Source organism: Mauremys reevesii, linkage group 7, assembly GCF_016161935.1.
Source record: "Mauremys reevesii isolate NIE-2019 linkage group 7, ASM1616193v1, whole genome shotgun sequence".
In the NCBI taxonomy this organism is placed as follows: Eukaryota; Metazoa; Chordata; order Testudines; family Geoemydidae; genus Mauremys; species Mauremys reevesii.
The window spans coordinates 76,801,788-76,825,357 of NC_052629.1; the positions used below are offsets into that span (position 1 = coordinate 76,801,788).

General features: G+C 49.8%; 1 protein-coding gene across 2 annotated transcripts in view; it reads left to right on the forward strand.

The window, feature by feature from the left end:
* Positions 1-16,329: 16,329 nt before the first annotated feature.
* Positions 16,330-23,570, forward strand: part of RBM5 (RNA binding motif protein 5) — a 23,719-nt gene continuing 16,478 nt past the window's right edge. The window contains exons 1-5 of one of the 2 annotated variants that reach the window (XM_039546986.1): positions 16,330-16,478; positions 17,476-17,539; positions 19,321-19,531; positions 20,476-20,637; positions 23,351-23,420. In XM_039546986.1, the coding sequence (XP_039402920.1) occupies positions 17,523-17,539; positions 19,321-19,531; positions 20,476-20,637; positions 23,351-23,420 (460 nt within the window). In that variant the 5' untranslated portion in view covers positions 16,330-16,478; positions 17,476-17,522. Of the gene's footprint in view, positions 16,479-17,025; positions 17,181-17,475; positions 17,540-19,320; positions 19,532-20,475; positions 20,638-23,350; positions 23,421-23,570 lie in introns of those variants that run through there. The other variant, XM_039546985.1, reaches the window with a different exon arrangement.

The following is a 23,570-nucleotide window of genomic DNA, read 5'->3' on the forward strand; positions in this document are numbered from 1 at the left end:
TTGAAACAACAATTACTTTATTGCCTCTGAAAGGGGTGATTGAAGTGGGGAGGTTGGTGGGCTTACAGGGAAGTAGAGTGAACCAAGGGGGCGGGAAACAATCAGAACTCTCACACCGTAGCCTGGCCAATCATTAAACTGGTTTTCAAAGCTTCTCTGATGTGCAGCATGTCCTGCTGTGCTCTTCTAACCACCCTGGTGTGTGGCTGTGCGGTAATCAGCAGCCAGGCAATTTGCCTCAACCTCCCATCCCCCTTACTCTCACAGATATTGTGGAGCACACAGCAAGCAGTAATAACAATAGAATATTGGTTTTGCTGAGGTCTAACCGAGTCAGTAAACTGCACCAGCGCACTTTTAAACGTCTAAATGCACATTCTACCACCATTCTGCACTTGCTTAGCCTATAGTTCATAGAATCATAGAACTTAAGATCAGAAGGGACCATTATGATCATCTAGTCTGACCTCCCGCAAGATGCGGGCCACAAAAGCTGACTCACCCACTCCTGAAATAATTCTCTCCCTTCACTCAGCTGTTGAAGTCCCCAAATCCTGATTTAAAGACTTCAAGTAGCAGATAATCCTCCAGCAAGCGACCCCTGCCCCATGCTGCGGAGGAAGGCGAAAAACCTCCAGGGCCACTGCCAATCTACCCTGGAGGAAAATTCCTTCCCGACCCCAAATATGGCGATCAGCTGAACCCCGAGCATGCGGGCAAGACTCTCCAGCCAGACACTCAGGAAAAAGACTTTCAATATCCCAACATTGACCCTCGGTACTAATTACCAGTGGTCGCACGTTATTGACCTATTGACTAAATCACGTTATCCTATCAAACCATTCCCTCCATAAACTTATCAAGCTTAATCTTAAAGCCAGAGAGGTCCTTCGCCCCCACTGTTTCCCTCGGTAGGCTGTTCCAGAATTTCACTCCCCTGATGGTTAGAAACCTTCGTCTAATTTCAAGCCTAAACTTCCCAACTGCCAATTTATATCCATTTGTTCTCGTGTCCACATTAGTACTGAGCTGAAATAATTCCTCTCCCTCCCTGGTATTTATCCCTCTGATTTATTTAAAGAGAGCAATCATATCTCCTCTCAACCTTCTTTTGGTTAAGGAAAACAAACCGAGCTCCTCAAGTCTCCTTTCATACGACAGGCTTTCCATTCCTCGGATCATTCTAGTGGCCCTTCTTTGTACCCGTTCCAGTTTGAATTCATCCTTCTTAAACATGGGAGACCAAAACTGCACACAGTACTCCAAATGAGGTCTCACCAACGCCTTGTATAACGGGACTAGCACCTCCTTATCTCTACTAGAAATACCTCGCCTAATGCATCTCAAGACCGCATTAGCTTTTTCAACGGCCACATCACATTGCCGACTCATAGTCATCCTGCGATCAACCAGGACTCCGAGGTCCTTCTCCTCTTCCGTTACTTCCAACTGGTGCATCCCCAGCTTATAACTAAAATTCCTGTTAGTCATCCCTAAATGCATAACCTTACACTTCTCACTATTGAATTTCATCCTATTACTAATACTCCAGTTTACAAGGTCATCCAAATCTCCCTGGAGGATATCCTGATCCTTCTCCGAATTGGCAATACCTCCCAACTTCGTGTCATCCGCAAACTTTATCAGCCCACTCCTACTTTTGGTTCTGAGGTCAGCGATAAATAGATTGAATAAGATCGGACCCAAAACCGAACCTTGAGGAACTCCACTGGTAACCTCCCTCCAACCCGACAGATCACCTTTCAATACGACCCGCTGCAGTCTCCCCTTTAACCAGTTCCTTATCCACCTCTGGATTTTCATTTCGATCCCCATCTTTTCCAATTTAACCAGCAATTCTTCATTCCGTATAGTATCAAACGCCTTACTGAAATCAAGATATATTAGATCCACCGCATTTCCCTTGTCTAAAAAATCTGTTACTTTCTCAAAGAAGGAGATCAGGTTGGTTTGGCACGATCTACCTTTCGTAAAACCATGTTGTAATTTGTCCCAATTGCCATTGACCTCAAGGTCCGTAACTACTCTCTCCTTTAATATTTTTTCCATGACTTTACATACTACAGATGTTAAACTAACAAGCCTGTAGTTACCCGGGTCACTTTTTTCCCCCTTCTTGAAAACAGGAACTATATTAGCTAATCTCCAGTCAAACGGTACAACCCCCGAGTTTAGAGATTCATTAAAAATTATCGCTAACGGGCTTGCAATTTCACTCGCCAATTCCTTTAATATTCTAGGATGAAGATTATCCAGGCCGCCGGATTTACTACCGTTAAGCTGTTCAAGTTTGGCTTCTACCTCGGATACTGTAATTTCCAACCCCGCACCTTCATTCCCATCAGTCACTCTGCCACTATTCCTAAGCCCTTCATTAGCCTCATTAAAGACCGAGGCAAAATATTCATTTAGATATTGTGCCATGCCTAGCTTATCCTTAATCTCCACTCCGTTTACAGTTTTAAGCGGTCCCACTTCTTCTTTCTTGGTTTTCTTCCTATTTATATGGCTAAAAAACCTTTTACTATTGGTTTTAATTCCCTTCGCAAGGTCCATCTCTACCCGGCTTTTGGCCTTTCTCACTGCTTCCCTACACCCTCTGACCTCAATAAGGTAGGTTTCTTTGCTGATCCCTCCCATCTTCCACTCCTTGTACGCTTTCTGTTTTTTCTTAATCACCCCTCTGAGACGCTTGCTCATCCAGCTCGGTCTAAAACTGCTACCTAAGGACCGTTTTCCCTTTCTCGGGATACAGGCCTCTGACAGCTCCTGCAACTTCAACCTGAAATAATCCCAGGCGTCTTCCGCCTTTAGATCCCTAAATATGTTAGTCCAATCCACTTCCCTAACTAGTCGCCTTAATTTCGTAAAGTTAGCCCTTTTGAAATCGTAAACCTTAGTCTCAGATGCAATTTTGTTTATCCTTCCATTTATTTTGAACCGAATTAGCTCATGATCACTCGAGCCAAGGTTGTCCCCTACAACCATTTCCTCAACAAGGTCCTCACTACTCACCAAAACCAAATCTAAAATGGCATCCCCCCTCGTCAGTTCAGCTACTACTTGATGAAGGAATTCATCAGCTATCACGTCTAGGAAAAGCTGAGCCCTATTATTATTACTAGCATTTGTTCCCCAATCTATATCCGGGAAGTTAAAGTCTCCCATGATCATACAGTTCCTATTAGTATTTACCTCCTTAAAAACATTAAAGAGTTCTCTATCCCTATCCTGGCTAAATCCCGGCGGTCTATAGCACACCCCAATCACTATCCCAGGGGGAGGCTCTAGTAGTTTTCTTCCCTAATATGACCATTGCCCAAACAGACTCCGTATTATCCATTCCATTACTAGTTATTTCATTACAGTTTACCTCATTATTGACATACAATGCTACTCCCCCACCTTTACCTTTGTTTCTGTCTTTCCTAAACAGCACATACCCTTCCATACCTGTACTCCAGTCATGACTACCGTTCCACCATGTTTCGGTTATTCCTACGATATCCGGTTTCAATTCTCGGACCAGGAGCTCCAATTCCTCCATTTTGTTACCTAGGCTTCTCGCATTGGTGAACAAACATCCTAATTTTTGCTGTTTGGCTTCTCTCACCTTTGTTACCCAATTTGGTAGGGACCCAGTACCACCAGTATGACCTATTGGTCTAGTATCCATCCTCCCCTCTTCCTTATGTCCAAACCCCTCCCTCTGGCTATATCCGTTCTTATCCTGTTGTCCTCCCTCTCAATGTTTAAATTTGGCGTGGAGAGTGCCTGGACATCTCCCAATCATCTCCCCCCAATACCTAGTTTAAAGCTCTTTTGATCAGATGAGCCAGCCTCCCTCCTAGAAGTCTATTTCCCTCCCTACTCAGGTGGAGCCCATCCTGTGAGAACAGTTCTCTGTCCCCAAAAGCCTCCCAGTGCCCATACATCCCAAAGCCCTCCTTATAGCACCACTCCCTGAGCCAACTATTTATCATCACAATCCTGTCACCCCTTTGTCGCCCTTCCCTAGGGACAGGTAGAATCCCACTGAAGATCACCTGAGCCTCAATTTCCTTGAGCATCTTACCCAGCCTGGCATAGTCTCCCTTGATTCTCTCCAGCGAGAATCTAGCCATGTCATTTGTTCCTACATGAAGGATGATCAACAGGTTCTTACCTGCTCCTTTTTGGATTCTTTTTAACTGCAGGTCCACATCCCGTATTTTAGCGCCCGGTAGACAGCACACCCTTCTGTTCTCCGGATCGGCTCTGGTCACAGGCCTGTCCAACCTTCTCAGTATGGAATCCCCAATCACGTAGACTTGCCTTTGCCTGGTGACAGTGCGGTCTGCTAACCTATCCCCCGTTCCCCCTGGTTGCAAGCTCCTTCCATTCCTATCCTCCCTTGTAGTCCCCCTTAAGCCATCCTGCATCCTCCCGGGGCCCAAAGTTGGCGCTGTCTCCATCGACTCCTCCCCTCTTTCTATCGGACTAGCCGCTATTCTCTTCTTCCTTGCCCTCCCACCGTCAGCTACCACCTGCTGTACCCCTTCCTCATTCTCCAAACCTTCAGACCTGTTCCTTAGCTCTATTTCTCCTTCACTGGCCCTCCTTTTCCCCTGCCTGCTTCTCACGGTCACATGCTTCCACTGCCCATGTTCCCCATCCAGCATTCCCCCCTCACAGGCCTTAGCCCCTGCTTCCCCCTGTACCTCTGAGCATTCCCCTTCAGCCACAGATTGCCTTTGCTCCATCAGCTGCTCAAGCCCCCTTCTAATCTCTACCAGGGTTTCTACCTGCATCTCTAGACCTAGGATCTTTTCTTCCATCAGCTCTATTAGGCGGCACTTCATGCATACATACCTCGGTTCCGGTGCCCCCACTAGGACCATGTACATACTGCAGCTGCCGCATGCAATCATCCTCATTGTATCCTCTGCTGCTTGGCTCATGGCTGCTGTTGTCTCTGCCTCTATCAGCCTTCTCACCTGGGGAACACAGCACCGCGCCCCTTCCGACTCCCCCTGTAAACTCCCACTCAAACTCTCCTGTTAGCAGCCCTGTTCGCTGGCTCCCGTGCAACTGCTCGCAGCTGTGCCACTGCCTGGCTGGGCAGCCGCTTTTATAGGCCCCTCCTCAGCCTAGCTCCGCCCCCTACTCAGGGCTCGGCTGCCCGCTCAGCAGTCTGCCCCTACGGGCCTCTACAGATAGATACAAGCACTACAAAGACAGATGCAAATACACAAAGACAGATGCAAATACAAATACCTGCTCCTCCAATGGGAACTCCCACTCAAACTCCCCTGTTAGCAGCCCTGTTCGCCGGCTCCCGTGCCGCTGCTCGCAGCTGTGCCACTGCCTGGCTGGGCGGCTCCTTTTATAGACCCCTCCTCAGCCTAGCTCCGTTCCCTACTCAGGGCTCGGCTGCCCGCTCAGCAGTCTGCCCCTACGGGCCTCTATAGGGTTTTAATTCCCTTCGCAAGGTCCATCTCTACCCGGCTTTTGCTCCTGGAGTTGAACTGCTCCTTACTAGTGTCCAGGGTGCCTGTGTATGGCTGTAGCAGGGTGGACCCCTGCTCCTGCCCTGAGGGGTTTAAAAGCGGCCTGGCAGGGCTTGAGAGCAGTGGCTCTAAAAGCTGCACTGATTGGGGAAGTGGCTGCAGCTGGGCCACACCCCAATCAGGCCACAGCTGGCCCCTATAAAAGGCCAGGGAAGAAGTAAAGACAGTCTCTCTCTGCCTTCAGAGAGAGAAGGGCCTAGCTGCAGGGAGCTTGAGACTGGATACCTGCGTGAAGCAGGGCTGGGGACAGGCTGAGGAACTGGGGAGCTCCAGCCTGGAAAGCCCCAGGCTGTAGCCTAGCAGTGGGCCAACAGGTACTGGGGGTTGCAGAGGGCAGCCCAGGGGTAGGCCAAGGCAGCAGGTCCAAACCCTCCTTGCCAGTGATGAGTAGGCTGATACTGCAGTCTGCCCCAGGACGTGGGGCTAGACAATGACTGGCAGTAGCCATACACTGAGGCAAGGTGGGGATAGAGGGTGGGGGTTTCCTGAGAGGGGAGACCCTGAGAGAAAGGGGTTACTGCCGGGGGGGCAGCACCCCATGTAAAAGGGCACCGGGGACCAGGGAGGGACTCGGGGCCAGAGAACAAGCGGATCACCGGCCTGCAGAGGGTGCTCCAAAGCTGGAACGAGCTAATTCCCAGAGTCACCAGCAGGAGGCGCCGCAGGGGTGAGTCTGACTGGTCTATAATGGCTTCATGAGCCATGGCATTAAAGGGTAGGCTGGTTCCCCAAGGATAACTATAAGCATTTCAACATCCCCAACAGTTATTTTCTGGTCTGGGAAGTAAGTCCCTTCCTGCAGCTGTTCAAACAGACCAGAGTACCTTTCCTGGCCATCCCACATTGATGTTGGTGAAACATCCCTTGTGATCCACCAGTGCTTACAGCACCATTGAAAAGTACCCCTTGTGGTTTATGTACTGGCTGCTAAGGTGGTCCGGTGCCAAGATAGGGATATGTGTTCCATCTATCGCCCCACCACAGTTAGGGAACCCCAGTGCAGCAAAGCCATCCAGTATGACCTGCACATTTCCCAGAGTCACTACTCTTAATAGCAGCAGCTCAGTGAATACGTTGGCTACTTGGATCACAGCAGCCCCCACAGTAGATTTGCTCATTTCAAATTGATTCCCAACTGATCGGTAGCTGTCTGGTGTTGCAAGCTTCCAGAGGGCTATCGCCACTTGCTTGTGAACTGTGAGGGCTGCTCTCATCTTGGTATTCTTGCACTTCAGGGCAGGGGAAAGCAAGTCACAAAGTTCCATGGAAGTGCCCTTACGCATGTGAAAGCCCATCCCATACCTGCAACACTATGCGGTGCCACCCAGTCTGTGCTTGTTTCCCAGGCCCAGAATCGGCGTTCCACGGCATGAGCCTGTCCCATTGCCACCAGGATGTCCAAATTGCCAGGGCCCGTACTTTGAGAGAAGTCTGTGTCCATGTCCTCATTACTCTCGTCACTGCACTGCCGTCGCCTCCTTGCCTGCTTTTGCAGGTTCTGGTGCTGCATACTCTGTAGGATAATGCGCGAGGTGTTTACAATGCTCATAACTGCCATGGTGATCTGAGCTGGCTCAATGCTTGCCGTGGTATGGCAGGAGAGCAGAGTTGTAGCGGAAGCGGTGTCTGACAACGGATGCCATGAGAATAGATATTTATAGAGAGATGCCCCGAGAATAGATATTTATAGAGAACGACAATAGGACCTGCGAGGTGGATTCATGAGAACAGGAGAGCAGAGTTGCAGTAGAAATGGGAGCCCATGACAGCCAACATGGAGAAATTGCTATCGATCGAGACAAGAGCAGGAGAGCAGAGTGGCAGTGGAAGCGGTGGTTGGAAGACTGGTTTTTCCGACCTATTGCACCATCTGCGACCAGAGCAGAGTGGCAGCGGAAGCAGTGGTTGGAAGATCAGTTTTTCCAATCTATTGCACCGTCCGCGGCCAGAGCAGGAGAGCAGAGTTGCAGCGGAAGCGGTCGTTCAATGACGATGGTTAGCAGTCCTACTGCACTGTCTGCTGAAAGCAGTATGGCGCCTGCACGGAAAAAAAGGCATGAAATGATTGTCTGCAGTTGCTTTCATGGAGAGAGGGACGACTGATGACATGTACCCAAAACCACCCGTGACAATGTTTTTGCCCCATCAGGCATTGGGAGCTCAACCCAGAATTCCAATGGGTGGCGGGAACTCTGGGATAGCTATCCACAGTGCAATACTCCGAAAGTCGACACTAGCCTTGGTACTGTGGACATACTCTGCCAACTTAATGCATTTAGTGGGGACACACACAATCGACTGTATAAAATCACTTCCTAAAAATCGACTTCTATAAATTTGACCTAATTTTGTAGTGTAGACATACCCTTAGTAGGTCCCTAAAAGGACTTCACCTCGGGATGGCTTTAAACCCTGCGATCGCTGTAAAAGGCCCATGCTTATTAGCGATTCACATAATAGTTGTTTACGGTGCTTGGGCGAAGGTCACATTAGTGATAAGTGCAAAATCTGCAAGTCCTTCAAGCCCAGGATGAAGGAGCGTGACATTCACTTAAAGGCACTCCTGATGAAGTCTGCCATTACCCTGATGCCGGAGAAGCACTCTGATTTGGCGCCAAGCACCGTGACCTCGATGCGCAACGCCCCGCCAGTGCCGTCTACAACAGGGGTCTCAAACATGCGGCCCGTGGGCCGCATGCGGCCCGCGGAGCTCTTCCCTGCGGCCCGCGGAGCTCCCCAGGGCTGCCCAGAGGGGGGGGCAAAGGGGGCAATTTTCCCCGGGCTCCGCAGGGGCCCCCAAGAGAAAAGCGGAGGCTCCCGCCTCCGCCCCTCTCCTGGAGCCTCGGCACATAGAGCGCCGAGTCTCCGTCAGCGCCTGAGCCGCGCCGATCCGAGCCGCGTGGGAGGGGCGGGGCTGGGAGCTCTGGGCTGAGCGCTGCGCCGGCGTGGAGCTCACAGCCCCGCCTCACCACGCGGCTCTGAGCGGACGGCTCAGGCCTCGCCGAGACGCGCCGGTAAGGCGGGGGAAGCGGAGCCGCTGGGTCGGGCCGGGCCTGGGTGGAAGCGGACCCGCCGGGCCGGGCCGTGGGGAAGGGAAGCGAGACCCGCCGGGCCGGGCCGGGCCGGGGAAGGGAAGCGGACCCGCCGGGCCGGGCCGGGGAAGGGAAGCGGACCCGCCGGGCCGGGCCGGGAAGGAAGCGAGACCCGCCGGGCCGGGCCGGGCCGGGGAAGGGAAGACCCGCCGGGCCGGGCCGGGGTGGGGAGGGAAGCGAGACCCGCCGGGCCGGGTGGGAAGCGGACCGCCGGGTGGGGAAAAGAGGGACCCGCCGCCGCCGCCGCCGCCGCCGCTGAAGCGCAGCCCGGTCTTCGGCGGTGGGGGGCCCCTTCCGTTCCAGGACCCGCCGCCTAAGTGCCCCAAAGACCCCCCCCCCACCCCAGGTGTTCGGGGCACTTTGGCGGCGGGTCCCGGAACGGAAGGGGCCTCACGCCAAGACCCCGGCAGGGGCGGGTCTCTTGGAAGGGGTGGATTGGGGGTGGGGCCAGGGGCAGCAAGGGGGCGTGTCAGTGATGCGGCCCTCGGGCCAATGCACTAGTCCTCATGCGGCCCTCGGGGTCATTTGAGTTTGAGACCCCTGGTCTACAAGCTGGCACCGGTCTCCTTCCCTGGCTCCAGTCAAGAAGCCCAGGAAGACGGGGTGAGGAAAGGTCTCCAGCTTCCTGCAAGGGAAAGGATAAGTCTGGGGTGGACCAAGGCCCTGTCTTGGGCACCTCTTCACCCACTTGGGGATCCCGGGCCCCAGCTCAGGTCAAGCGGTGTATCCCAGCCCACTTCTCACCGGCTACCCCGGATAGTGGCGAAGGTCCTCGTCAGCTCCGGTGCTGTCGTGGATCCGCCAAGCGCTGCTGGTCACCGAGGTCCTGATCCAGATCCTTGTTGAGGTCAGCTAGATCCAACTCCGTGAGAGGCGACCGGTACCAATTGGGACAGAGCCACCAATCAGCCCTGTCTTGGTCGCAGGGGAGTGACCGCTCGGGCTCTGGCTCAGGTTCAGAGTAAGGTTCCCTAGTGGCGAAACAGGCTCCAGCACCTACGGTACAGACTACGTTGGCGACACTGCAGCTGGGCCTGTGGCCTCAGACTCTGTGGCCGGCACAGTGGTACCCATGGGGGTTCACTCAGCCCTCTCAGGCCACACGTGCTTGGTATCTGGAGCTTCGGAGAGACTGGCTACCAACCTCTCCTGCCCCTCTCCAGCCCAAGAGGCCTCGGCTGCAGGCACCCCACAGGCACAGGAGGAAGTGAGTGAGCAAGCTGCGGGACCACCTATGGTTGCAGAGAACTCCTTGGTACCAGCTTCCTCCTCCTCATTGCCAGACGAGGCCATAGTAGGGCCCCCTCCATCGGTGCCCCAGGATGATGCTAAGTCGCATCAGGAGCTGCTAAAGAGGGTTGCTGCCAACCTGGGCCTCCAGGCCTAGGAGTTAGAGACATAGGTTAGGGGTTTGTTACAGGAGTGGGTAGGTGAGATTCTGTGGCCTGCATTGTGCAGGAGGTCAGACTAGATGACCATAACGGTCCCTTCTGACCGTAAGTCTATGAATCTAAAACCTGCAGACTCACTCTTTAATGTTCTCTGCCCTGTGGCCTCGGCCAGGGTAGCTTTGTCCCTACATGAGGGGGTCGCTAAAATTACAAATTCCCTCTGGCACACACCCTCCTCCTTGCCTCCGATCTCCAAGAGGGCAGAGCACAAGTACCCTCTGCCATGCAATGGCCACGAGTACCTTTATACTCACCCTGCTCCCAATTCCCTAGTGGTAGAGGTGGTCAATCACACACAGAGACAGGATCAACTGGGGACTACCCCTAAGAATAAAGACTCAAGGAGACTGGACTTGTTTGGACGTAAAGTGGGTGGCCAACCATCAGGCCTTACTAGGCTGCTATGATTTTAATATGTAGCAGGCCATGATCAAGTTTGAGAGTGCCCTTCCTAAAGTTTCTAGGAAGGAGTTCCGGGCTATCCTGGGTGAGGGCTCAACTGCAGCCACAGAAGCTCTCCAGGCGGCATCAGATGCTTCGGATGCTGCCACCCATACCATAGCATCAGCCATCTCGTTGCGCAGGGCTTTGTGGCTGCTCCTCTCTGGTCTTTCCTTGGAGACTCGGCAATCAATGCAAGACCTCCCTTTTGACGGGCACGCCATGTTCACAGATCAGACGGACATTAAGCTGCATGGCCTGAAAGATTCCCATATGACCCTAAAAACACTGGGCCTGCATATCCCCAGCCCTGCCCACAAGCAGCCTCAGAGCCAGGGGAGCCACTCTCACCAGAAGCCTCCCCATGAAAGATTCAGGGGCTACAAGAAGCGCCCTGGCCACCAACTCCTGTCTAAATCCCAGGTGGGCTCAATCTGGAATAAGCAGACAGGTAAGCACCTGATCTTCTTCGAGTGATTGCTCATATGCATTCCAGTTAGGTGTGCGCGCGCTGCGTGCACGCTCGTCGGAAGATTTTTACCCTAGCAACACATGGTGGGTCGGCTGGGCACCCCCTGGAGTGGCGCCGCTATAGCACCAGATATATACCCCTGCCGACCCACCCGCCCCTCAGTTCCTTCTTACCGCCCGTGACAGTCGTTGGAACGGTGGAGAGCGGCTTTGCTGACCTCCACAACCCTAGCTTCTCACTGTTATTTACTAGTTCATAGAATCATAGAATTCAAGATCAGAAGGGACCATTATGATCATCTAGTCTGACCTCCTGCAAGATGCAGGCCACATAAGCCGATCCACCCACTCCTGAACTAATTCTCTCGTGTATATAGTTCAAGTCATTGTAGTTATAGTTAGTTTTTGTAAGTTTAGTCATAGTTAGTGTATATACTTGACTGGGGGATTGGGGGAGTAGCCCCTTTTCCTCTGACCCGGTGCAGGCTCATGCCCAAGGCACCGGGATTTAAACCGTGCTCGGCGTGCCAGAAGCCGATGCCGGTGGGAGATCCTCACGAATCTTGCCTAAAGTGCTTAGGAGAATCTCACCTGACTGACAAGTGCCGAATTTGCAAGTCGTTCAAGCCAAGAACAAAGAAGGAGCGGGACTTTCGCTTAAAGCAGCTCCTAATGGAATTGGCACTTAGTCCTGCAGCGCCGGCACCAACCACTCAACAGTCCGCGTCGATGAGGAGCGCACCTTCGGCACCGGCTCACTCCGGTACCGAGAAGGACTCCCAGCACCGTCATCAGCCGGCACCGGCTCCTCGGCACCGATCTCTTTCCCCGTTTGGGAAATGTCATGCTGCTCCTGCCACATCCTCGAGGAAGGAGCACGCACCTAGGTCCGTATGTCGGACCCCGGCTACCGCGCTGGCACTGTCAACACCGGCACTGCAGTTGGCAGCTCCTCCTAGCGTGGCACCGTCGATTCCGGCACCGCAAGGGCCGTCGAGTCCGGTACCACATAGCTCCCCGGTTCATGCTGCGGTTGAGCTAGCTCTCCCTTCTACGCCGGAGACCTTCTTGACGGCACAAGAGCTCATCGCGCTGACGGAGTCAATGCAGATTCAACCCCCGGCACTGCTGGTGCAGGTTATCCAGTCCGCTGGCAAGCCGGCCATAGAATCTCAGAGTTGGAAGGGACCTCAGGAGGTCATCTAGTTCAACCCCCTGCTCAAAGCAGGACCAAACCCAACTAAATCATCCCAGCCAGGGCTTTGTCAAGCCTGACCTTAAAAACCTCTAAGGAAGGAGATTCCACCACCTCCCTAGGTAACCCATTCCAGTTCTTCACCACCCTACTAGTGAAAAAGTTTTTCCTAATGTCCAACCTAAACCTCCCCCTCTGCAACTTGAGACCATTACTCCTTGTTCTGTCATCTGCTACCACTGAGAACAGTCTAGATCCATCCTCTTTGGAACCCCCTTTCAGGTAGTTGAAAGCAGCTATCAAATCCCCCCTCATTCTTCTCTTCTGCAGACTAAACAATCCCAGTTCCCTCAGCCTCTCCTCATAAGTCATGTGCTCCAGCCCCCTAATCATTTTTGTTGCCCTCCGCTGGAGGCGAGCGCACACACCTACGTTGAATGGACATGAGCAACGCATCTCAAAGAACACCAGTTACGGAAAAAGGTAACTGTCTTTTGTAGTATAGACAGGCCCCCTTAACTAGGGTTATCAAATAGCAACTGAAAAAACAGGACAGAGTGGGGGGTAATAGGCACCTATATAAGAAAATTTCCCCAAAAACGGAACTGTCCCTTTAGAAACAGGACATCTGGTCACACTACCCTTAACCAAGCCTGTTTGGCCAAACCTTCTTCCTCCTAGCAATCTGTGCCGTGGGCCGTCCCGGAATGCACTGCCCAACCTACCACTGATGTTGCTGATTGTTCATGTCCCCTGGGTGCTGTGTCCCCTCCTGAGGCATTATGGGACAGCCGCCCACATCATCCCAGAATGCACCAGTATACATGGCTAGGCAGGGTGGAGGCATAAACCAGTGGTGATGTCAGCAAAGCTGAGGGGTGGAGGCCATCTGGCTTGCAGTACTTGTGTCATAGGTCTAACCCCCACTTAGAGCTGTTGGGTTCCAAAATGGGGACCTGCATTGGTTCCCCTAAACTAAAATCCTAGTTTAGATCTGGTAAAAGCTGCCACCACCCAATAATGTACGTGTATTGGGACACAGTCCTTCCCCAAAATCCTTGGGGATCCCAAGAGCCCCAAATCCATGGAGTTCTTACACCTAGGAGAAATAAACCATTCCCCCCTGCTTCCTTCCCCCTCCCTTTTCCTAGGAGAGATACCGGAATCCAACTACAGAGAGATGCCTCCCTCCTCCCCTTTCCCTGAGAATCCACCCAAGGAAAGATCAACAAAGTCCTTTACAGAAAAGATTTATTAAAGAATAAAAAGAAAGTAACTGTCTCTGTAACCAAGATGGAACAATACACAGGGTCTAAACTTATCAATCTCTGGAGAGAATTCCCCCTCCTTTCTTTCTCAGTAAAAGCAATAACAGTACAGAATTAAAGAAATTCTATAGCAAAACACAGAATTGCAAATACAGAAATAAATAAGAATACTAGTTCCTTGCTAATACTCACTAGCTTGAATAGAAGAATTTATTGCAGAAAACCTGGGAGGACTTGATTAAGATGTCTGGACTCCCTCAACTCCCAAGAGAGACTCTCTAAAAACAAAGAACAGAGAAAAAAACTTCCCTCCACAGGGAAAATATCTTGTCCCTGATTGGTCCTCTGGTCAGGTGTCCACAGGTACTGCTTGTTAACCCTTTACAGGTAGAAAAAAACCTTAACCCTTAACTAACTCTTTATGACAACTTGTCACTGTCTGGGGTGTCTTGCAGCCCTTGCTCTTTCGACTCCTATTCAAAAGCTGTTGCACAGGCAGGGCCTCTGTGGGGCATGTTACATAAAGAAGTCAATACTTTCTATCACAGCCTCCTTCTTGGAATATCCAAGCTCAGCTGCTTCAGAAGACAAACCCCTCCAGCTCCAGCATTGATGGCATGGCCCCTGGAGCAGAGGTTGCTTGGAAATAGGCATTCTGCTTTGTCTGTAGCTTTCCTGTATTAGCTTAGTAACTTTGCCTGAGTTGTGCTGGATTCTAGGCCAGTGTATTGAAATTACACCCTCTGAGTTGTCCCTCATTCAGTCAATTTAGCAATACAGATTGCTGATCAGGCAGCCCCCAGCTATCCCGTGAGAAGCGTGCACTGTAGTGGAACTGAATGCTTTGCAGACACCTCAACCCCACCTTCTCTGCCAGTGAAATTAACCACTTTTCCACTCCAGCTTTCCTGCTGCCATCTTAATGGAGAACCGCACAGGGTTACGCCAATTCTGTGGCGGTCCCAAAGATCATAATGTGTACCACTTACACCTGAATAAAGGGGGTTTGAATATGAAGTGCAACTATTTTGCTCTACTGAGCTATACTGTATTGTAGCAGTGTAGCCAACTCTCACATTTTTTTGTGAGCCTTATATTTTATTATTAAAGTTCCAGCTCCTGGAGTCCAGTGATTATAAAAACTGAGATTCTCCCCATTCTTAAAATGTTTCTAGCCCCCATTTTTGCAGAGACGAGCTGGAACCATGACAAGCACACCTGACAAGCAAATAAAACAGCTCAAACATTTACTTTGGCATTTTTTCTTTTAATCTCATGAGTTTGGAACATATAAGCATGGCCATACTGTGCAGTCTCTTGTCTATAAATGGAAGGGAATGACCATATTTGGATTTAATGCCATTATGCTGGTGTTGCTACACAGCCATGGAGCTTGGTGAGATATGACTTTAAGCTATGCTGTTTTCATGGAGAAGGTGAAAGAGCCTTTGAGAGAGGAGTGGTGGTGATACAATAAGATACACATGACAGCGGAAAAGTCAAGGGTTGTGGTATTGTCCCCCCAATACTTCTGAGGCCTGGTCACTCAGGCCACATCTGGCTGCTTTTTTGTATCCACATCCCCCTCCTAGTATAGTGGTAGGAGGGATGGGCTAGTAGGTGAGGCACTGGCCCTAGAACTTGAGACCTGGGTTCAATTCCTGACCAATCCACTGAGTCCCTGCCTGCCTGTAGATAAATCCCTTAACCTAAATAGGGCCTCAGTTCACCTCTGTAAAATGGGGACAATACTTCTCTAGCTCCCATGGGCACTTTGAGGCTAAAATCCACTACTGAGTGAGGGTCTCAGACACCATAGTGAGGAGGGCTATAACATCATCATTTCTCCTGGTGAGTTTGCTGGAGACTGGGGCCTTCTCAAAATGAACATAGCTCTTGCTTTGCAAATCCCACAGTAGAACGACAGCAAGATTGCTGACATAATCAGGGGCTGACAAGCTAGTGCATTTTTTACTGCTGTACAGTATTTATTGTTCTCACTGCAGCTTTCTAGGTTTTTTGAGGGAGGGGAATAGCCAAAAAAGATTTGCTGTGCATGAAATCTATAGGCGCTGCATAAATGCTAGGTTTTATTTATCTAGCTCCCATGTAGCTGAATCTGAGCAGCCTACAGTGGTTTCTCCCTACAGGAGACAGGAAGCCAGAAGGATTATTTTCAGCTGTTTTTCCTAACTCCTTCCCACAATGCATGGTTGTCAATGACACTGCACCCCTCCCCCCCACCACACACACACAGCTGCTCTGCACAGCACTGAGCACTGGCTATTTTTGGGGTGCCCAGGAACACATGGGTGCAGCTAGCTGAGTATTAGATGGGCTCCTGTATGGGGCATGCCACCCTGCTGGAAGGAGCATAGGTTGCTGCTGTGGTTTCTCTGCACCATGTACATGTGCAGAAAGGGTGGGGCTGGCTTCAGTGACGACCCCCCCCCCCCGGAATCACTGCTGTTTAGTTTGGAGCAGCTGTGCCCAGAGGGGAGGCACTGCCCCACTCTGCAGCTACTGACTGATAGGCCTCACAAGCTGGAGTGGGCACAGCACTGGGGGAAGGAAGGGGCAAACATCTCCTCCTTCACCCTGTTAATGCACCCGTAGGGCCCATGCAGTTCTCCTCCTAACACTTCTCTTCTGTGGCTCTTGAGGGACGTTCGCCGCTCACTGACCAGCACATGGACGACACCAGAAGGTTCCCGGCGTGCAATGCTCCGCCTCGCCGCACTGCACGCTGGGACCTGTAGTCTCGTCTCTGCCTCCGTGGCATAGGGGCGGCTGCTTGCTCCCTTGTGCGCAGCTGCTCGGGCAATGGGCGCGGCCCGTAGTAGGCGGCTGGGGCAGCTCCCAGGGTGAAGAGCCCGTTCCCTGGCTTCAGGGCCTGCTGCAGCCAGCCACCGCCTTGGGGCCAGGCCCTGGGGCAGCGGGGAGCAAAGGGCCACGTTGCTGGGCCACAGCCCCCGGGCATCGAACACTGGGTAGGGCAGAGCGCGCCGGGGTAGCTGAGAGCAGGGGCGAGTTGCTAACACAGCTGCGGCCTTGGCCGCTTTGCTGTTCCGCGAGACGTGCCTGGCCGCGGCGGGTTTACTGACAGCCCGACACTACATCGAGCTCACACCGGGCTGCAGTTTCCTGCCCTCTCCCCTCACTGACTTGCTGCTCTCGCAGTGCCCCAGCCCAGCAGGGTCGCGGGTGGCCCTCACCCTGCGAGCTCCGGCCTTGCCCGGGCTTAATGTGCAATGGAAGAGGGACCAGGCTCAAGCAATATTACGGTACATCCCTAACCGATGCGGGACTCGGCCTTGGCACAAATCAAGCGCTGGGTAGCCGCCACCTCTAGGCTTCCGGGGCGACTCGGGAGCTCTTGGTGGCCTGGTGTGGGGGGGGGAGCAGAAGGGGACGTCGGGAGCTGGGGGGGGGGGCGCTCCCTCTTTGGGCTCGGCTGCGAAGGGGTCTCCCCGGGGAGTCTCCAGCAGCAGCTCGGGGCTGGGCCTGGGGCTGGGGTCCCGCCCGGCCGCACTACAGTCCCCAGCATGCCGTGCGGCTGAGGGGGGCTGCGCACGCGCGGCCGCTGGAAGCTTCCAGGCGGCCGGCGCGGTGCATTGTGGGCAGGAGACGGTGAGCTTCCTGGGCGCCATTTTACGGAGCGGCAGAGACGCGTCGGTGGAGCTTGCGGGTCGGTGAGTGAGGGTGGCCTGGCTCTGAGAGCCCCTTTCCTTCCTCGTCACTGCCTAGGCAGGGGCTCCCTTGGCCATCGCTGGCCTTGACCCGGGCATTTCCCGAAGCTCCCCTGCTCCGACCCCAGTCTCGCGCGCTAGTCCGTAGCGCCGCACCGCAGCCCTGCGCGCTCCCGGGTTCCGTAGCCCGCCCCCCCCCGTCTCGCGCGCCGCTCCTGAGTGCGTTCCTCAACCACGCGCGCCCCCCTATGCGCGCTCCCGTGCGCGCGGCCTCACGCTAGTCTTCTTTGTCCCCCAGGCTGATCGTCTGTGTGCCGGGCTGGGAGGCCAGCGGCCCGTGGGACCATGGGCTCCGATAAACGGTAGGTAGCGCCCCGCACAGGAGAGCGATCGCCTGGCCGTGCCCGATGAGGGGCCGCGGAGGGCAGCTACTGGCATCTCTCCGACCCGGGCACGTTCCTGCGAGCACACGGATGGCTGAGTGAGATCCAAATCCGCTAGTTTATGGGGCAGCCCATGGCCACCCTTCCGCTCTGTTCAGGCTTAAGCAGGACTTATTCTCACGCCAATGCGTAGAGAAATGCACTTGTTATAGGGCAGTGTTTCTCAGCCCCCAGGGGGTCACGAGAGGGGGCATGTCACAAGCCAGGGAGAATTGTATTACAATCTGAAGCAAAGAAAATCACTCCCTCAAAAGGAGAGAAGCCTGTTAACAGAAATACCTGTTACATTGATACTAGTTTGGCATTGGCTTCTTCTATATGGGCTATTAGGAAGGAAATCTTTAGCGGTGTTTTAAAAAAGCCAGCTAGCTACAGGTGCTGGAGAAGGTGACACCATAGTAACCTTTATTTATATGTGGTGGGGTCCTAGAGGAGCATATTATGGGGTAGGATTAGTGGTGAAAACAGCTCAATAACTGGATCCAGTAGTCTTAAGGAACTATCAGGGTGTCTTAAGTTTTCAAATCAATAAACCCTTTTGAGAATACCTTTAGTAGCAGCAGCAGCAGCATGCTTTGATTAATTAGTAATTGGAAAAAGGCTTCTTCTATATGGGCTATTAGGAAGGAAATCTTTAGCGGTGTTTTAAAAAAGCCAGCTAGCTACAGGTGCTGGAGAAGGTGACACCATAGTAACCTTTATTTATATGTGGTGGGGTCCTAGAGGAGCATATTATGGGGTAGGATTAGTGGTGAAAACAGCTCAATAACTGGATCCAGTAGTCTTAAGGAACTATCAGGGTGTCTTAAGTTTTCAAATCAATAAACCCTTTTGAGAATACTTTTAGTAGCAGCAGCAGCAGCATGCTTTGATTAATTAGTAATTGGAAAAAGAAAACACCTTCCACTTAGTACAATAACACCTTCCACTTAGTACAATAATAGTTTCATGTACAGGGAACGTGGACCCTCCACGTTCCCTGTACATGTGGGTTGGAGGAAAACAGCTCTGGAGAAGCAATCAGTGCCACTAAAATAATTGAAATCACTCACTGGCAGTGAATTTGCTCTTCTCTGTGAAGGGAGTAATAAAAATAGTATTAACTCTTGTATTTGAAAAGTAGTCTCCAGTTGATGTGACTGGCTTATATCCAATTATCGCTTTTTAACCTGATAAATATGTTTTCTACTACAAACCTTAACTTGAATGTATTTTTGGATTTTGGATCTCTCATCTGAGCAATGCTTTGTACCTGCTCTCTTGAGGCATGGTGACCTATACATAATTGTTTATCTAAAAGAGTTTATTAGAAAAATAGCAAAACAGAGGTTATCATAGTTGTATGGAAGAGACCTGTTAGGTTTCCTAATAACCTATCTCTTGTCAATGCATTTCTCATCTGTATATTTTGTTACACACGTTCTTCAATTTACACACTAGTGCACTTCCACATGATGTGTACACTAGTGTACTCTCCAGACTTATGTGACTATTGTGTTATTGAATGACATGATGCTACAAAATGGAGGGAGTGGGTGGTAGTCGATTCATTTTTTGCAGCGTTGTAGCTCATTTTGAACTGAAAATGCTAGAATTTCTGAGCTGACACAGATGAAAGTAAACTGAATCATGGCATTTCCCTGAATTACTTCTTTTCCCTGAGAGAGAATTCTCAAACTGAACAAACCTCCCTTTTACAGTGTGAGTAGGACTGAACGAAGTGGAAGGTATGGCTCTATCATAGATAGAGAGGATCGGGAGGATCGGGACTCTAGAAGCAGGCGAAGGGATTCTGATTACAAGAGATCAAGTGAGGAGCGCAGGAGCGAGAGATATGATGACGGCCGGGACTATGACGGCCGGGACTATGACGGCCGGGACTATGACAGTCGGGACTATGACAGCCCTGAGGTAAGTGGAAAACATTTGCATTCACTCAGGCTGTGAGTGAATTTTGTAATAGCATTCTAATAACATCGTAATCAGCATAGTATAAATCAGGGGTTCTCAAACTGGGGGTCGGGACCCCTCAGGTTCGCAAGGTTATTACATGGGGAGTCACGAGCTGTCAGCTTCCATCCCAAGCCCTGCTTTGCATCCAGCATTTATAATGGTATTAAATAATATAAAAAGTGTTTTTAATGTATAAGGGGGGGTCACACTCAGAGGCTTGCTATGTGAAAGGGATCACCAGTACGAAAGTTTGAGAACTACTGGTATCGATCTTGACACTTGTCTATAGTAATCAATGAAATGTCTTGCCATTGCAACTACTAATCAGATATACAATTAAGTTGATTAAGTGTCCTACTCAGTTGGATATTTTCTGTTTGGCTAAGAGTCCAAGGTAGCTGACAATAGAAAATACAACACAATTCCACCTTCCTGTAAACAAGCAAAAATTGAGGATGATTAGTAACACTTCTAGCAAACTATTAGTGATGAAATGTACTGGCCTGAAAAGTTATTGTTGAGCATCCAATTTCTTCAAAATTTGTAACCCTAAATATATTAACACATTCTTATTCTTGATTTCCTGGCAGAACTGTTAGGTTCACTTTTATGGAGAAGGTATTATGAGGAGATAGAAACCAAATCTGATTTTAAACAACCACTTCAGAGCATCCCTAAGGTTTCCAGTACAGTTTTTATTAGTAGTGTAAGACCCACTCTCCTCAGGTTAATTAAGATACATCTCTTACTATTTCTTTGGAATTACTGTCTAGTTGCAAATTAAAGCTCCAGATCTGCTGGAGCTTGTTCCAGTCTTGTTAGGATTTCTTTTTCCATATTGGGTGATAAGCTGTCTCCATTAGCAGTGTGTGTGTTTGCTAATCCTGGTATTCACTCACCAGAGGGAGAGGGAGCGTGAGAGACGGAATAGCGATAAATCGGAAGATGGGTACCATTCTGATGGTGACTATGGAGAGCACGACTACAGGAATGACATTAATGATGAGAAAGAAAGCAAGACCATCATGTTGCGTGGCCTTCCTATCACTGTTACAGAAAACGATGTAAGTATCCAAAGAAAATGGTTTTGCTTTCCCTACCCAGAGTTCCAAATTGGTTTGGTTTACTTAGGTTAAGATTTTGTCATGGTTATTTTTAGTAAGTCACAGGCAATAAACAAAAATTCACGGAAGCTGTGATCTGTCTGTGACTTCTGCTGTTGTGGCTCCCCTGTTTCTCCTGCCACCCTGGTGGCTGGGAGCTGTGGGGTTCCCCCTCCACCCACAGTAGCTGGGAGTTGCAGAGTAACATATTTCCCAAAGAGAAAAAGGGACACCCCCAGCCACTCGCCCCCTCGGGCCTTGAGGGCCCCCTCGGGAGTCTGTCACTGGAATCTTGCAGGGGGTCCCCCCACTGGCTGCCAGCTCCAGTCCAGCAGCCCCTGGGGCTGAAGCAGAGAATGTCAGAGGTCAAGTGACTTCCATGACACAAATTTAGCCTTACTTATGCCATATTAAAGATACAATTTATCACTGCCTCTTTCCTGAAGGTTGCAAAGATAATCCTATCTCAAAGGGCTGGTTAATATTTCCATTATTAACCTTGGATTTTTGAAGGGGATTAAACTGTAGCTGTTTTATATTAAATAAGTGGGTCAGTTAAGGCACATGTGCCTCTTTAAAATAGAACAATCTAAAAATAAGCTTTTCGCATGTGGTTAGCAGCCGTCCCTGGCTAAGGCACAGAAAAGATGCTAATAAATAACTACTTACAGTGCTAATTCTGCTTATTTTTCTTTATTTACTTTTCCATAAATGTAGGGAAGAGGTAACTGACACAGATTTTTCCAGGGACAAATATGGATTTATTTGATGGAGGCTGAAGATCATGTAGTAGGCTGTTTTACACCAATTTACTTAGCTTTTCAGCCTATTAAAACATCTCTGCACCAGCATAATCTGTCAGCACAGCTGTTGGAGTGCTAAAATGTCTGCCGTAATGCTGACAGAGTACAAGTGGGCTTGGTAGCTAGATTTCTTGATAACTCTTGAGCCTTTAGAGTGTTCATGCAGATTCCAATAGTCTTCGGAAGTGGTTAGTTTTCAGTGTTCTTTTATCTCTTCTGTTTCTGACAGATGGGCCGGGTAACCAAAATAATCTAATCCTAATGCCTGTTAAAATAATACCAAACCCACAAAAGCAGAGCTGTTCATATTTGATTTTTAACCAGACTACATCTGTAATTCTGAAGTGTCTGTTCTAGTAATGTCTCTCTGGATTATTAAAACCAATATTTTTATTTTTTTTACCACTTTTGCAATTTAATTTTTTGCATTTTAATTAGCTAGGAAAGTAGTGACTAGCCAGGCCAGTTTTTCTGATTTTCATGCACTGGTCTGATACTACAGTGGTTGTTTCATACAAAGCATACATATACTCAAATCCAAACTCAATTCATTTTTATAAAATTTCAGTAAATGTTTTTGTTTGATTTTATTGAAATCCTGAGTATCAGGCATAAATGGTGTGTAAAATTGCTACTTGTTCTGAGGCATTTAAATGGATTTGGCTGAGCTATATTACTTGAACAGTTTTTAAATATTGATTTGTATGCCTGCTAACTGCTAAAATGACTGCAGTGTAGTTTCTTTGAATGTCATTTAGGATCAGAATTTGAACAAATTTTAATGCGCAAGTAGAGCTTTTAATTATGTACCAGTTAGTCATATTTTGTTTTGAGTTTGCACTTTCCAAAATGCAACAACTACTGCTATACAAATTTGCAGCCTTTCCTTTGTGGCTAGGGAAGACAGTTGCAATGGCTATCTTTGTTTAATTTTTCTTTGATGTTGATGTATGTAAAAGTCTGCTCCAAAAGACACCACTGTCAACAATAGTCAACCATAGGTCAGTTTGACTTGCAAAGCTGCAGGATGGCCATGTACCGTCTTCGTGCTTTGTTGATCAAATCTGCCTTTGGGTTTCCCTGTACTGACAGGTCTTTTTGAGCCATTGCATATCTTCCTTTTGTGCCATGTCGGGATTTCTTTTATCTGCTTTAAATCAGTTTTCTAACGTTTCTGCCAATAGTGACCTTTTTCTTCACCCTTCTGGGGAACTTGTTACTAATCTGATGTTTTCCCTTTTTTCATCTTTCTCATTGGGGACCTCTGGAGCTTTAAGCAGGTTCAGTACAGTTGAGGAAATGATGGTGCCTTATTAACTTGTTAGCCTTGTTCTTTGAAGTTAGTATTCTGCACAGATCCCTTCCTCCCCTTGAGAGAATGTGGAGAGAGTACCTCAAAAAGAGAGGGTGGCTGCAAGCCAAGATCAGTGTTTACATAAATACCCTTCAGTCTTCTGGGTTTGAGAGGAAGGGAGACGGGTCTAGCGATTTTGCAGACGAGTACTGTAGGTTATATCTTGGATTTGCGAACTCCTCATGACAGAGACAGGCATCGTGCTTGTACAGCACCTGGCACCATGGATTCCTAGTCCATGACTGGAGCTCCTAAGCACTATTTAAATACAAATAAGGGGAGCACTGGTTGGGTGCAGTAAGTATTACTTACTGTTCTTAAATTACTTCCTACACAGGGAGGTGGTACTTTTCTCTCAATTCAGGGTAAAGTAAATTCACAAATGTGATTTTGCACAATGATTCTCATTCAGAGTAAATATTTGGGGTGGAAGACTGCAAATTAGTTCGCAGTGATAAAAAGGATACTTGTCAAGATTTGAATCTTTAACTGTCTGTTATGACTAAACTCCATACAGATTCGAGAGCTTATTGAGTCCTTCGAAGGCCCTCAGCCTGCAGACGTGAGGCTGATGAAGAGAAAGACAGGTGAGTGCTCTAATCTGGCTGTCGGTGCCATTTTCCTCTCCCCTCACCCCCAGACACACAAGAACATCCAGAATTACCCCAAATCTGCAAGCACACAAAATCAAAAGAAAAGGTTTGCCATGGCTAAGGAATGTGGCCTTTTGATAGGTT